This window comes from Schistocerca cancellata, chromosome 6 (assembly GCF_023864275.1).
Source record: "Schistocerca cancellata isolate TAMUIC-IGC-003103 chromosome 6, iqSchCanc2.1, whole genome shotgun sequence".
Lineage (NCBI taxonomy): Eukaryota > Metazoa > Arthropoda > Insecta > Orthoptera > Acrididae > Schistocerca > Schistocerca cancellata.
The window spans coordinates 421,561,690-421,578,963 of NC_064631.1; the positions used below are offsets into that span (position 1 = coordinate 421,561,690).

The 17,274-nt window shown below is 41.9% G+C and overlaps 1 protein-coding gene across 1 annotated transcript in view; it reads right to left on the reverse strand.

Annotated features, from left to right (window-relative positions):
• Window positions 1–17,274, reverse strand: part of LOC126088360 (integrin alpha-PS4-like) — a 115,045-nt gene that overhangs the window by 79,023 nt on the left and 18,748 nt on the right. Inside the window, exon 3 of the mRNA XM_049906498.1 lies at window positions 8,241–8,323. Within this exon, the coding sequence (XP_049762455.1) occupies window positions 8,241–8,323 (83 nt within the window). The remainder of the gene's footprint in view (window positions 1–8,240; window positions 8,324–17,274) is intronic.

Below are 17,274 nucleotides of genomic sequence, written 5' to 3' on the forward strand. Positions count from 1 at the left end.
GCGAGCTGTCAGCCTCCCTTCAACAATTACCAAATCAGTCCTGCAGTCATATCGACTAGCTCTCCAAGCCGTGATTCCAGGAGCTGGAGGGGTTATGGGACTCAAGAATCGCGACTTCCAGTGACCTTCCATCAGGTCGTCTAAGGACATGTTGGTGTCGATCTGACCACCACAAACAGAAGCGATACTCATTGCTGAACCTCACGGACTGCTTCTTAATGGCGCAGTTGAACCTGCCTCCACACAATTCAAGTATATTTTATTTGTTGTATGGTGTCAGTGGTGAACGACGTGTGGCAATTGGAGACCTGAACCCATCTTCAGTAAACCGATCCAGCAGGTTCGTGATGACACTCTGCCCATAACCTCCGCCTAGCTTTCATCTGTTGACTTTCGTCCATTCGTCACAGCCAGTCGAAGAATCGTACGATCTTCTCGACGTGTTGTCCTGAAAGGACACGTGTCTAGTCTTCTTGCCACAGTGTTGTCATGACACCACCTCGCTACCATTCGTGCTGCATTCATTGCGCAAGTCAAGCGTCTGTGCGATCTGTCGGTATGGTTCTCCCATATTTCATGTCAATGATTCGACCTTTCTTGAAGTCCGAAAGATAACGATAAACTGCACTTGCACATCTTCTGCGCGTAGTATGTTGCGATCTCCACCTGAAAAGTTCCTTTAACTTTAGAAAAAGCCAGTAGTCATTATTTACTCACACCATTCTCCATGTGTAGGAATGGTTTTTTCTGTACTGAAAATACTGAAAATAACTCGCTTCAGGATGAAACTAAAATCAAGATACCCTAAAAATATGGAAACAGTGGAGAATCAGTTTCTTCGGTAAGATATCAATGGTGTAAAACTTTCCATTTCAGACAATGTAGCCCCTTAACATCTCTTGTTAAGTAGCATGTTTAGTGACTCACCTGTAAAACAACGACGCAGTCCACGTTTTCTGTAGCGTTATGACATTGTGTTCTGGCTCGCCAGTTACTCTGTGAATGTTGCGGTCTATTTATCAACCGTCATATCAAATTCAGAGACTACCAACCAGATAAAATTGTTAGTGCCTGTTCAGTTGATGCACCGTTACAATAAGAGAACCTAGAACTTGTGTATCTTGCATCATGACAACATACAGAAGACATGAAAACAATAATTCAACAGACACTAAACTTACTGATAAAAGGAAGACAGCATTAAAGTCAGTTGATAACTTTCATAAGAAAAAAGACACAGTCCCTGGAAATGATAAGTTTACGTAGGCTGCTTCATGATCTTCCACCTTTCGTGCTAAGTGAAAGCTATACTTCTACTGCTGCTCAACGATTTTTTCTTAGAAAACACGTTTGTGCCCGAACAGCTACTCAGCTCTGTGCCTGTGCCCAAAGCTGATAAGCATCCAGCTTCTGCGAACTGCTTTCGCCTCATTTCTTTAATCTCTTGTAGTTTATGTGCAACATTATTGATAACAGACTGGAATGGTCTCTAGAACGCAATAACAACCTTCATAACAGAGTAGTTTCCGTGTAAATCGTAGTTCAATAAACGTGCAGCTGATCTTATGTGTTAGTTTTTGCAGAGCTGCAGCCTATGCCAAAGTCGAAGTTCCCACTCTTCGACAGATTTTGTCTCATAAGGGTACACCATCAAAAATGATTATCTGGTGCTAAAAATATCTGGACCATAGACTTGTAAGAACAAGCATGGTTTGTGATCGGATGGTTATCAGAAACCTGTACAAAGGCTAACCACAGGGAGATCTTTTAGCCCGCAACTTTTTAACCCACATTTTGTGGACACTTGCAAACGATTACTGTATCCTGTCATCTTCTTAAACTACGCAGGTGACTTCGTGATTTAATCAAAAAGTAAAGACGAGGACAGAGCCCTCAGCTGTATTTAGAAAGGTGTTCCCGAGGTAAATGTACTTTAAACGATAAAGGAATGTCAGCTGGACAATTGCGCCAGGGTCAGGTTAACACCAAATGTAATATCCTTACAAATATACCACCATAACATCGTTGAGTCCTTAGACGTTAAATTTTTGGGCATGTGGCTTGACACTTGACTTTCATGACAGAGGAATTTTGAAGAGCTCTAACCACAGTCCTCATAAGTATTAACATTCAAAAAGCCCTCCCTTATACTGGCTGGGGAGTACATCCTGATACCCTCTTCTGTAATTATTACTTTTCATTCCGCGTCCACAGCTCATGGTCTAGTAGTTAGCATTGCTGTTCAAGATGCTGGGGTCATGGGTTCGGTTCCTGGCAAGGTCGGAGACTTTGTCCGCCACTTGGGGTTGGGTTTTGTGATGTCCTGATGTCCTCATCACCATTTGATCATCATCTCGAAGCGCAAGTTGGCGAAGTGGCGTCAAATAAAAAGACTTGCATAAGGCGGTCCAACAGCCCCAGTTAGGATCTCCCTGCCAGTAACGCCATACGATCATTTCAGTTTCTATTCCCTACCTCTATAGGTACTGCGGCCTGTTCGAGCAAGGATTCACTATACAGTCATGGACGTTTCAGCCAAATACCAGACAGAACTGGTAGTGGGTCAGAGGAAGGAATATTTGGGTGGGGATTTCCAGTTCTAACATTTGCCCTACAACCATGGGAAACTTCCCGAGAACCTTGCTCACAACTGGGGGATGGGAACTATTTGTAACTTAATTCTGGAATGATATGTCACAAACAAAAAATCTGAAGCCTAGTGTATGCGAAAGCGTATTCATTCGTGTGTATACCAGGTAGAGTCGATGACTTTTTCGACGGTACACTGTGGGGATTGCTTACTCCTTTACAGGATTTTAACCCGCGTCAAGATGGAAAATGGCTGTGTGCTATATGACTCTGGCTCGTCTTATGAACTGAAAGTTTTAGGTCGCTTTCAATTAGACATTCTGCGCGTCTGTGGGGGCTACATTAGAACAACACTGATTTCAGTTGCTGGCTATCCCACCATTCAACTCTTAGAAGAAAAATTCTACGTTCAAGATACATGTTGAGAATAAGATCTAATGCCCAGATTACTATACCTTGTGGAGGATAAAGCATTTTGCAAGAATAAACGCAGACCACTATTATCAACATCGTATCTCATAGTAAGGTCGAGAAACATTTTCCGGTTCAATGTTAACTTCATATATACTGGGGAAACATGGTGCTGACTAACAAGAAAACATTCCCAGGTGTAAATAATCGAGCTTGGTGACTTGGCGGGTATATAGAGGGGAAAAAATAACGCAATATATTTTTTTCGCTTTTCCCAATTTCACTTTTAAGGTGTAAAATGCACCCTGAAGGTTTGAGAAAATACCTTCAAAACCATGAGACATAACAATGTTTTTCATATAACTGTTAAAATGTAATTATGTTCTTGAAAACTGTACAATAAATTTTGTAATAATTATCAGTTCTGTAAAATACACCATCACCATTAAGAAATTTTGAAAAATGGAAACTTTTATCACACCATAAATTAAAGAAGCCTACTTGTCACATCCATGTATGTGTAACAAAGCTGTTTCTCAAATACCATTTTTGGAAAATAAGCTGTAGGCAATGTGCTGTCACGTATTGTCAACATACCTAATTAAAATATCTAAAACTTCATTATTATTTTAATTATTTGTTTGATTTATTCTTGTTTTATGTTTTAAATTGATATTTTATGTGTTAAATCCTTTTGTGTTTTTTTAGTTTATCATTTCACATATGTGTACTTTGTTAACTGAAAATAATAAGTAACTCATTATTACGATACAAAATCATTGCAATAATGATAATCTGTAAAGAAATACGTAAAACATAGCTTATTTATGCAATGCACATAAAATGAAAGAAATTTCTTCATATAGTACACATGACATAGAACACAATATAAAACATAATTCAGTAGGATTCGCACATTGTGGCGAGCGATCCTCTGAATATCCTGGTTTATATCCAGCATATTTCAGTACAATCTTCCCAAAGAAAATTGATTATGTACTAGTGACAGCAGCTCGTTTATGTTGTTTCTCAAGTCGAGATTGACATAATAAACATTCAGCAGAACTAGATCCGAAAATTTTCTCACAATGTACTTCCAACATCAAATGCTATATATGTCCAACAGCTGTAGCTGTCCTGGTGAGCCTTTTGGGAACAAACTCCTTGTTGTCAGCTACGAGAGTCGAAATGATTATTTCACATGGACCACCCAAAAGATATAATAATAATACAGATATTTCTCATGTACTTAGAAAGAAAAAAATATATTCTCGAATTCTCAGTCCAAACTCTCCATAATTTTGTTTTAAAACTATGAAAAGGGAGTGGTCAGTGTGAAAACAACGCTTTGTGTTACATACCTGACCACAAGGAATTGTTCATTTAGTGATCCCAGCGGTCCCCAAGACAGATATAGCAATTGGAACAAATATGGCTTACGGTGTTGGAAAAACTTTGTGACAAGCTTCTCAGATCTAATTCTGATGGATTATTATGAAGTCAATCTCCACTTGAGATTCAGTATTATCTGGCAGCAGTCACTAGTAAGTAATCAATTCTCTTCTCCTCGCCAAGGTTTTCCAATATTCTGAGATATGCCTGGTACAGATCAGGATATTTAGAGCATCACCCGCCACAATTTGAAATCCTGCTGAATTTTGTTTATAAGCATCTCTTTAAAGATTATCACTATTGTAATGATTCTGTATTGTAATTATGATTTACTTATTATTTTCAATTAACAATTATAAATGTGAAACTGTAACCTAACGACACAAAAAAACTTTAATATAAAACTTAAAATGATAGTTTAAACCATAAAACAACAATAAGTAAAAGAAATAATTAGAATAATAATGACTTTACATATTTTAGTTAGGTATGTTGAAAATACCCTGACAGCACATTGTGAACTGCTTATTTTCCAATAACACATGGATGGATGTGAGGTGAAAGTTTCTTTAATTTATCTTGTAACATATTTCAAAATTAATTATAATCGGTGATTATATAGTTTTCATGAACATTAATTACATATCAACTTCTTTATGAAACACATTTTTATATATTATAGTTTCCACGATATTTACTACACATTTAATATGGCAAATTACCTTCTGGGGTGTGTTTTACCCCTTAAAAAGGAACTTGGCGAAAAAATAAAAAATACGTATTGTATTACTTGGACCTCTCTATACACCCGCAAAATTTCATCAAGATCGTTTACTTACACCTGAGAATGTTCCCTTGTGAGTGACATTCAAGCTCGGGTTCATCATTCAGTATAAGATTATCAAGATATCAGCGCAACTGTCTCCTCGAGTGACTTGGAAGTCTCAACCCTGTATAAATTATATTGCTTTTGGAATGACTAAGGCAAAGTGTTTATGGGTGGGGCGGCAACATTAGGCATCGCTGCGGGAGATGCATTCTATGTTGAGTTAGATGTGGAGGGCAGATCCTACAGTGCAGATCCTATACAAACGAACCTTCATACTAACAACTGAGCCATTCCCTATCTTGCAGTCCACATTATATGTAACGGAGCTAAAACTAGGCAAAGTTTTGATGTGCAGTATGAATGCTCTTTTTACCCTTGAACCAGTAGCTTACAAAACAGTGTGAGCTGTCTAGCGCAGGATATCCAATGACATCCAAGGAGATCGAAAGATCTACGTAAATCGCTTTGTTTCCAGTGAATACCACGTCACCTCGGCATAAGGGGCAATGAACGAGCTGACAATCTTAACAAAAACATGCAACAACTCGCATCCACTACAATATCCATTCCCCACTGTGATTACTATCCACAGTTTTCAGTTAGAACAAAAGAAGAGTCCCCATAATTATGTAATGAGGACATTAATTTCAAAGGGGCTTGATAGTGGGCAATTCAGCATCTCATGGTTCTTACGCTTCGGGTTTTTAATTGAAGGCATTGGTTAGTAATCAGATTTGTCCAGTTTTGGTCAAACTTGAGATTTTACTACATAATTGTTTGAAAACAGGTCGATCGCATGTTACAAGAATGAAAATTGTCCGTGGAACAATATCAGAATAACGAGTGCAATGGGCTTGTTGACGATTGCTGTGTGGAGTAAGAGCCAGACATATCCGTGACTTTCCTTGTCATTACACCAAACAGCTGTCAGCGTCTGCCATATGAAAGGAGTAGAACATAACACATGTATTTCTGCAGTGTCGTCCTTGTTGCACATAGATACAGACTTCTGGACCCACTCGAAAAAGCTGTTTCGGTGCAACATTAAGAATGTCGATAATGAGAAGTTTACTGTTTCAAAATAAAGGTTCTTTGAATGCAGCACTGAAAACAAGCATGTACTTCGCTGTAATGCATCATTATCACAACTATTTATCATGAGTTCGTCATTCAGAAAGCCTCAACTACATTGACTTTTCCTGTGGAAATCTTTGTAAAGTGGTTCTGCTATGTCATCTGAAAAATACTAGTATAAAGATGACACAAGGCTTGCCAAGAAGTATGTGCCCACTTCAGACAAGGAAGTTTATAATAAGTTGATATGTGAGTGAACTGTTCTGAATGCTACATCCAGTACATCAGAGGGAGAAGCTCAATGAATTGTTATTAACTTTCCACAGCTATAACGTTTAATGCGCTATCCATTTTTTTTGTAATTCTCAGGCTCCTCATAACATCCAGCAATCTGTAAAGTGCTTATAGTTGTTTCTTTCGTTACTTGTTTATTCATTTGACGTCATATTGATAAAAAAGTTGTTTGGTGGAAGAGAGAGACAAGCCCATTTTTTTTAAAGTTCAACAGATGCCATAATAAATCTTTGTACGCATCTGTAATAAGCTACTACAATCTACTGGTGGCCAATACAAAGGTTGGGGAAAGACAAGACCGATGAAAAATGTTTTACAACATTGCACAGCTTTCATGTTTTACTCGAAAGTATGTAAACGTGACTTACCTGGTTATTGCACCACTGTCTTCAATTCTGGTCTTAGGTGAAAGAAAATTGTCACCATTAATAGGTTAAGAACAGATCATACGACCACCAAACAAACGTATGTTAAAGTCAATACCCTTTCCAACATGCTATTACTCTACAGTCGATGAATATGAAGAGCTCAGAAAACAATTTTTGGACTATTAAACCTGTGAATCTATCTCTAAATTCTGTAGACTTTGTAACAGGGAGTTTTAAGGAAACTTTGTACTGGTCACCTGATTACTTTCTTTTGGTGGTTGTTTTAACGATAAGGTTCAATATGAACAACACAATGTTCTTCGCCCTTGTGTTCATGAAAACGATGTGAACAAATTTTAAATTTAAACGTTTCACCGTGTTCGTGTCTTATATGGAAGATACTCACAATTTATTAAATCTTGTGATCTTGCATTTCGCTGTTAGTGTTTTATTTTACTATTGCAATTTCAATTTTTGTGCCATTTTCAAGCATAAGATTTATGACATATAAGTTGACGTCACGCAGTGATAACAGCGTAAATTCTGCCTAACGTCAACCTATATGTCGAAATGTTACGCTTTAAAATGGCACAAACGTCGTAATCGCAATATTAAATAAAACTCAAACAGCTAAAAGCAAGACGGAATCATATTAAAAATTATAGAAGTTGTGTCCCCGTATTACAGGAAATAATCACAGTTTAATCTCACGTTTCTGAAAATTTCACACACTGCCCGAAACCATTTGAAATAAAAAATTTTAAAATTGAAACTGAGAGGCCCTTATCGCGAGGTGTTTTCCGGCGAGCTGAGAAGATCAAAAAGTAATCGAGCCCGCAACTCGACCGTAACCAAATCCAAGACTCAATTGACCACCAAAGATTATAAGTGGTACCACGCTTCAATAAACATATTCTCTTTACTGACACAACATGTGTCCCAAGTAAGTAATTAGTCCCCCTTAAACATCCCAACAACCACCACCAAGTAAGTAAATACGAAGCTAGATGGGTAATAAATCAAGCAAAATGCAATCGTCATTACATTGTTCTTCTGAGAAGTTACAATAATCATCTTGTAACGATCTAAGAGACTAAAAAATCACAATATAACATCATAAATTAGCAATGATTGTTACTTTAAATTTAAAAATTAAAATTTTGTCAATATTTTTTCATTTCAGTAAAATATTTGGTTGAAGACAAATTGAAATAAAATCAGAAAAAATGGTATCATAGGGAACCATTACTAAGTACGACATACAAGAAGTCTGCAAAACTTACCACAATTCCTTTCCCGGACCGTTGAACATCCACGGCACTGCCAATCCAAGCGTCGTCTTTCAGTATGTCCCGTTCCTGCTCAACTGGCAAAACCAAAAACTGATTATAAGCGAGAAATCTATTTTAGCAGTGTATTTGGCCGCAAAGACAGTATCACAGAAAGAAAACAAAAATTGTATCATTAATCATGACAACCTTACGTCACGTAGTTCATCGAAGACTGGTCAGTTGAAAATTAAAGAAGAGAGAATGAATCGTATATGAAGAGAATCGTATATGAAGAGAACTACGATCAATTACTAATGTGTAAGACGAGGCCCTAGTAGCGTTTTCCCCTATTTTGACCTAATGACGACGGCGATATATCTTAGCACTGACTCCACGAGGAACAGAATATTTCAGAGAGTAATCTCGATGAAGACATTCACAACTCATGAACTTTGGTGGGAATTGGGTACAAGATCTGCACATCTCGCGCAATGGCTTCTCCGATATGTACAGTTGGACTGAGGGAAGTTGAATCTATGAGGCAGACTGGGTGGTGTGGGCGTGGGGTGTGGGGTAGGGGACAGGAAAGGTGTCCGACGCCCAAGCAACCTCAAATCTGTGGCGTGTTTCTCGAAGCATTCTGACGCAACTTGGGAGTGTGGTGTTGCTAAATACGCTGACAGCCTGTGCTGGTAGCCTGACATATGTTGTAGCCAAATAACGTGATGCACACGATTCGACAGTAAGTTCATATATCATACGTCAGTGAAAGATGATGTCAGATTACCAGGAGCATCTTTTTTTTTTTTTTTTTCACGGATGCGGCTCACACACGAAACTGCCTTCGTAATCTCATAATCCGCTTCTAGAATAGTGCCAATTGGGTAGTAAGTTTAACGTCCTCATGTTACAAGCCGAACACTATCGATATTGTAACATCCCCTCTGACTGCAGAGAGCTATGAAACTTAAGACATTGTCACAACGACCGGCTTTCAGAAATAAAACGTAACTGATAAAACTCTAGCGACGAAAAAGTCTTTCATCATTGGGATTCGAGTTTCATGTCTAGCACCTTCGCACTAGATTGCGTTAGTGAGCTTGTTGCTGTAACCAGTACTCATTGCTACCGTGTTCGTTTCATCGATGCAGACACGGGGGGGCAGCCCAATAAATGGATGGAATACTTTTAAATGTCAGCCTTCCGAAAAGCGACGGTGCAGCTTAGCAAAGTGTGCGATCCACATTCATGGTTCGACACCGACAGTTCTTTAAATTTCTTAAACTCCTCAATGCGAGAGGGGAAACGTTTGATCACAGATATGGCGTGTTTGAAAGGGTACTCATTGTGAGTCTCCATTTGGCCGGCTGGTTGAATCGTGCAATACCTACACTCATGCTCATAAATTAAGGATAATGCTGACACAAGGTGAAACAACGCCCTGGTGGGCGGTTTGCGGGCTTAAATCACCTCGGGGTATGACCACACAGTGCATTTGACCTGCAGTCGTCGCACAGTGGCGCTGGCAGCAATCCATATACGCAGAGATGTGTAGGTTCAAGTCAGAGTAGCAGCAAGTAAGTGTGCAGACGATTTCAGGCGTGCTAATGGTGACTGTGTGGTGAAAATGGCTCAAAGAATACATATTGATGACGTTATGAGGGGTAGGTTACTAGGGCGACTGGAGGCGGTCAGACACAGCAGGTCATAGCATGGGCCCTCCGTGTGCCACGAAGTGCGATCTCAAGATTATGGCAACGATTCCATCAGACAGGAAACGTGTCCAGGCTCTACTGTACGGGACGTCCACAGTGTACAACACTATCAGTGCCCGCAGACGGCCACGAAGAACTGCAGGTAGCCTTGCTCAGGACCTTACCACAGCCACACAGTCTACAGACGACTGAACAGACATGGTTTATTCGCCGAGAGACCTGCAAGGTGCATTCCACTGGCCCCTGGTCACAGGAGAACCCGTAAAGCCTGGTGTCACTAACGCAGTACACGGTCATTGGAATAGTGGTCCCATGTTATGTTCACGGACGAGTCCAGGTATAGTCTGAACAGTGATTGTCGCCGGGTTTTCATCTGGCGTGAACCAGTAACCAGATACAACCCCTTAATGTCCTTGAAACGGGCCTGTATAGAGGTCATGGTTTGATGGTGTGGGGTGGGTTTATGGTTGGTGCACATACACCCTTGCATGTCTTTGACAGAGGAACTGTAACAGGTCAGGTGTATCGGGACGTTATTTTGCGGCCAGTATGTCCGCCTTTTCAGGGGTGCAGTGGATCCCACTTTCCTCCTGATGGATGATAGCGCACGGCCCAACCAAGCTGGCATTGTAGAGGAGTACCTTGAAACAGAAGATATGAGGCGAATGGAGTTGCCTGTCTGTTCTCCAGACCTTAACCCCATAGAGCATGTCTGGGATGCTCTCAGTCGACGTATCGCTGCACGTCTTCAAACCCCTAGGACACTTCAGGAACTCCGACAGGCACTGGTGTAAGAATGGGAGGCTATACCCCAGCAGCTGCTCGACTACCTGATCCAGAGTATGCCAACCCGTTGTGCGGCCTGTGTACGTGTGCCTGGTGATCATATCCCATATTGATGTCGAGGTACATGTGTAGGAAACAGTGGCGTTTTGTAGCACATGTGTTTCGGGACGGTTTTCTCAACTTATCACCAATAACGTGGACTTACAGATCTGTGTCGTGTGTGTTCTCTACGTGCCTATGCTATTACCGCCAGTTTTGTGTAGTGCCACGTTGTGTGGCACCACATTCTGCAATTGTCCTTAATTTATGAGCATGAGTGCAGTTTCGTGGGACATTCGGAAGTGACAGTGGCCCGATGTTGGACGGCATGGGCACGCAGGCATACTCCTCGCCGAGGATCCTGTCGACCACGTCTGGCCACCACAAGAGAGGATCGCCGTACTGTGCACCAAGCACATCATAACCCCATCACATTTGCGTCTGCCGTACGGGAACAAGAAATGGACTCCCTGCCACTTCCGTGTCCTTCTGCACCATTCATTAGACACTATCAGCAGCCGGACTAGGCAATTACCGTACCAAGCGTAAGCCACTGTTAACACCACAATACAAATGGCTGTGTCTGGAGTGGTGTCGTGACTGGGAAGCATGGACTGCTGACGAATGGCGGAGCACTGTGTTCAGGGATGAATCACGGTTTTGCGCCAACCTGGATTAGGCCTGTCATCGTCGGAGAATATGGTGGCGGTTGGCGACATGGGGAAAGATCCAACGTTTCGGAGAGAAACAGCAATATTACTCCTGGCGTCGTGGTGTGGGGAGCCCATTGGGTACTACACTGCAAAGCCAAAGAAACTGGTACAGCTGCCTAATATCGAGTATGGCCCTTCCGACCACGCAGAAGTGCCGCAATACGACTTGGCATGGATTCGATTAATGTCTGAAGTAGTGCTGGAGGGAACTGACACCACGAAACCTTGCAGGGCTCTCCATAAATCCGTAAGAGTACGAGGGGGTGGAGATCTCTTCTGAACATCACGTTGCAAGGCATCCCAGATATGCTCAATAACATTCATGTCTGGGGAGTTTGGTGGCCAGCGGAAGTGTTTAAACTCAGAAGAGTGTTCCTGCAGCCACACTGCAGCAATTCTAGACGTATGCGGTGTCGCATTGTCCTGCTGGAATTGCCCAAGTCCGTCGGAAAGCACAGTGTACATGAATGGGTGCAGGTGATCAGACAGGATGATTACGTACATGTCACCTGTCAGACTCGTATCTAGACATATCAGGGATCCCATATCACTCCTACTGCACACGACCCGCACCATTACAGAGCTTCCACCAATTTGAGCGGTCACCTCCTGATATGTACGGTCTATGGATTTATGATGTCTCCATACCCGTACACGTCCATCCGCTAGATACAATCTGAAACGAGGCTCGTCCGACCAGGCAACAAGTTTCCAGTCATCAACAGCCCAATGTCGGTGTTTCCGGGCACAATCTATACGTATAGCTTTGTGTCGTACCGTCATCAAGGGTACACGAGTGGGCCTCCGGCTCCGAAAGCCCATATCGATGATGTTTCGTTGAATGGTTCGCACGCTGACACTTGTTAATGGCCCAGCACTGCAGCAACTTGCGGAAGGTCACGCTGAACGATTCTCTTCAGTCGTCGTTGGTCCCGTTCTTGCAGAATCTTTTTCCGGCCGTAGCGATGTCAGAGATTTGATGTTTTACCGGATTCCTGATATTCACGGTACACTCGTGAAATCGTCATGCGGGAAAATCCCAACTTGATCGCTACCTCGGAGATGGTGTGCCCCATCGCTCGCGCGCCGACTATAACACAAAGTTCAAACTCACTTAAATCTTGATAACCCGCCTTTGTAGCAGCAGTAAGCCGATTTAACAACTGCGCCAGACATTGTTGTCTCATACAGGCGTCGCCGACCGCAGCGCCGTATTCTGCCTGTTTACATATCACTGTCTTTGAATACGCATGCTATACCAATTTCTTTGGCGCCCCGGTGTACTTCAGGTGACAGCTCGTAGTGACTGAGGAAACTCTGACGGCGCTACGGTATGTTACGGACATCCTGCGTCTTCACGTTGTCCCTCGCTAGCAGAATATTTAAGCACCAGGACAATACTGTTCCATTCATGACACGTGTTTTTATGAGGTGTCTGCGGTTTCTTAAGGTACTCAAGTGGCCAGCAAGATCCCCAGATCCGCCAGAACATGTGTGGCTCGGACGTCAATTAAGTCCCAGTGCCAGTATCCTGGATATCAAGGATCAGTTGCAATATTTGTAAACCGGTTTGCGTCAGAATAGGACACAACTGCTTTGTGGTACCCTTCCCAACCGAACCTGTGCGTGCATCTAGGCCAGAAAGCGTACAACGTAATACTGACGCGTTGTATCACACTGCCAAGTTCTTTTGCAGATTTGATTCGATCCTGTACTCACCGAAATAATATTACATACCATCTCAATTCACGAAGTTTCCTCCTCAGCTTGTGGATGCTTCACGTTTTTGGTTATGCAGTGTATTTCTTCAGTCCCACAAGACTTAATACATTACCTCAAAAGCAATATCTTGGACTAGACCTCAGATTGTTAAAATTATTTCAGTGTTTGATTCATCTTATGCACGTACAAATCGTGCAGTTGAGGGGGATGCCAGAGTTGTGGCCAGAAACGGCTGCTCTCCCAGGGCCCAAGTGCACAACAGAAAAGAAATCACGGCCAGGACAGGTGTTTATGACGTGTGCAGAATACTGTAACGAGGAGCTACTCATACCGAAAGAAAGTGTACTCTCACCGTAAATCAAACATTTATATGTGCTAGGAAAATGGAGGGTGGCTAAAAAAATAGCTATTTTCCACAGCACCGCTGCGACATTGAAATACAGTCTACATACTCAGATTGATAATAAGTACGTAACCGTATGTAACCAAGATGAACGAAAGCCCGAAACCAATTAAAGAGCAAACAAAGTACAATAAAGTAACTTGTTCAAGCCATTAAACACACAGCCACACTCTTCAACCACCAGTGTCATGGATGAAATAATGGTCGGACAGTTTCACAGACAAAACAAGTAATATGCCGTCCAAGCTGCTGAATACTCCAGTGACAATCGACGATGCTGCAAATTGAATTCTCTATAACATTTTACGATTATTTTTGTATTCATCCTGTTTCTATTTTCCCAGACGTACGTAACACTGCTGTAGTTACAAGACTCTCTCTCTCTCTCTCGCCCCCCCTTTCTCTTCAACACCTGTATTAATTGAATTGAAAAATCGTGAAACAAATGCAATTACAGGGGAATTACCGGACTGGGAAAGGATTAGGTAAAAGGTGAGAGTGAGCTGCGGAGTAGCGCTTCTAACAGCCTTTGCGGGTGGGCGTTTTGCTCAGTCTATTTCAATTCTGCAGTATTCAGTGGTGTTTATTTGATATTTAAAAATTCCTGCTATCTTCAAGGACATAGAGCAAGCCGTGTAGAAGGTCTGCAACATTCCTCAGATTGAAATACTGCTCAGTGACAATATCAGATGCTTTTTTGGATTGCCAGCATGCTGGGTTCATGACATGTCGGGATAGCACCTTGTGTTAACTAGTTTGGTGTAGAAAACAACCAAAGTTGCGAAATTAAGTTCTTTTTATTTAAGCGATGACCGGTTTCGGGTATCAGAAACCATTCTAAAATCATCCGAGCAGAAAAAATGGTGTATTCCGCGATAGCATGCAAACCATGTTGATATCGTACATACTTGCGTCTGAGTCAAGTTTTTCAGTGATCATTGTCAAGATAAACATACGAGTGTTTTGTTTCCCCTGCCAATGGTCACCGAAAAACCTGATTTGTTGCGCACCAGTCTTCGGACTGAATCCCACGACAGCAACAACAAAAAAACAACATGTATTCCATAATAAATTTTCGCATTTGAAGGTAGTACCTTCTTCAACTAAATCGTCGTATGTGCCAAGCAAGATCGTAAGAGATGGAAAAGAGCCACCGTGGTACAACAACCGAGTTAGAAATCTGCTGCGGAAGCAAAGGGAACTTCACAGCAAACATAAACATAGTCAACGCCTTGCAGACAAACAAAAATTACGCGAAGCGAAATGTAATGTGAGGAGGGCCATGCGAGAGGCGTTCAATGAATGCGAAAGTAAAGTTCTATGTACTGACTTGGCAGAAAATCCTAATAAATTTTGGTCTTATGTCAAAACGGTAGGTGGATCAAAAGAAAGTGTCCAGACACTCTGTGACCAAAATGGTACTGAAACAGAGGATGACAGACTAAAGGCCGAAATACTAAATGTCTTTTTCCAAAGCTGTTTCACAGAGGAAGACTGCACTGTAGTTCCTTCTCTAGATTGTCGCACAGATGACAAAATGGTAGATATCGAAATAGACGACAGAGGGATAGAGAAACAATTAAAATTGCTCAAAAGAGGAAAGGCCGCTGGACCTGATGGGATACCAGTTCGATTTTACACAGAGTACGCGAAGGAACTTGCCCCCCTTCTTGCAGCGGTGTACCGTAGGTCTCTAGAATAGCGTAGCGTTCCAAAGGATTGGAAAAGAGCACAGGTCATCCCCGTTTTCAAGAAGGGACGTCGAACAGTTGTGCAGGACTATAGACCTATATCTCTAACGTCGATCAGTTGTAGAATTTTGGAACACGTATTGTGTTCGAGTATAATGACTTTTCTGGAGACTAGAAATCTACTCTGTAGGAATCAGCATGGGTTTCGAAAAAGACGGTCATGTGAAACCCAGCTCGCGCTATTTGTCCACGAGACTCAGAGGGCCATAGACACTGGTTCCCAGGTAGATGCCGTGTTTCTTGACTTCCCCAAAGCGTTCGATACAGTTCCCCACAGTCGTTTGATGAACAAAGTAAGAGCATATGGACCATCAGACCAATTGTGTGATTGGATTGAAGAGTTCCTAGATAACAGAACGCAGCATGTCATTCTCAATGGAGAGAAGTCTTTCGAAGTAAGAGTGATTTCAGGTGTGCCGCAGGGGAGTGTCGTAGGACCGTTGCTATTCACAATATACATAAATGACCTTGTGGATGACATCGGAAGTTCACTGAGGCTTTTTGCGGATGATGCTGTGGTATATCGAGAGGTTGTAACATTGGAAAATTGTACTGAAATGCAGGAGGATCTGCAACGAATTGACGCATGGTGCATGGAATGGAAATTGAATCTCAATGTAGACAAGTGTAATGTGTTGCGAATACATATAAAGAAAGATCCCACATCATTTAGCTACAATATAGAAGGTCAGCAACTGGAAGCAGTTAATTCCATAAATTATCTGGGAGTACGCATTAGGAGTGATTTAAAATGGAATGGCCATATAAAATTAATCGTCGGTAAAGCAGATGCCAAACTGAGATTCATTGGAAGAATACTAAGGAAATGCAATTCGAAAACAAAGGAAGTAGGTTACAGTACACTTGTTCGCCCACTGCTTGAATACTGCTCAGCAGTGTGGGATCCGTAGCTCGGTACGGGCTTTTGTTGAAGTTTCGAGAACATACCTTCACCGAGGAGTCAAGCAGTATATTGCTCCCTCCTACGTATATCTCGCGAAGAGACCATGAGGATAAAATCAGAGAGATTAGAGCCCACACAGAGGCATAACGACAATCCTTCTTTCCGCGAACAATACGAGACTGGAATAGAAGGGAGAACCGATAGAGGTACTCAAGGTACCCTCCGCCACACACCGTCAGGTGGCTTGCGGAGTATGGATGTAGATGTAGGTTTGTATCAGATTTTTGCACCTAGAAATCCTAGATGTAGTAGTGACCTGACTGTGTGAAGAAGCAATATTCTGACTTTTCCCCTTTTCTTTACCTTCATTCTACTGACATTTTATTAGCTATCTTTCTGCTGGTCCTCGTTTTTATAATTAACAGCTGCAGATTATAATAAAGAAAATTCTGATATGTTATACAATAGTTCTATTGTCCAGTTATACTTCTAATATTGCGTTGTAGAACAGTATTCGGATTGAGAGGTTTAGACACATTGGCATGTAGAATTAGGGTGCATCGACAACGGATGACAAATACATTACATCTACTTGCACATGGATATCTGTATCTACACATCGCAATCTACCTCATGGAGCGTGCCGCAGGATACTGAAGGGTATCACTGCGGTTCCCCCTTTCTTGTTCCAGTTGCAAATGCTGCGCGGGAAGAATGGTTGTTAGAACGCCTGCGTGTGAGCGCCATTTTCTCTAATTTCCCCTTCATGGTCTTTCCGCGAGATACGCATAGCAGAAACCACTACTTGATTGACTCTTCAAAGAACGTACGCCCTCGAAATTTTGATAGTAAACCAAACCGTAATGCACAACGCCTACGTCGCACCGTCTGCCATTAGATCTTGGCTGGCACCTCCGTGACTTTTTCGCTCTTATTTAAGCGAACCAGTGACGAAATGCGCGACTCTTACTCGAAGAGGGTGACACAGTGCATACAGCCGCCGCTCCTGTTAA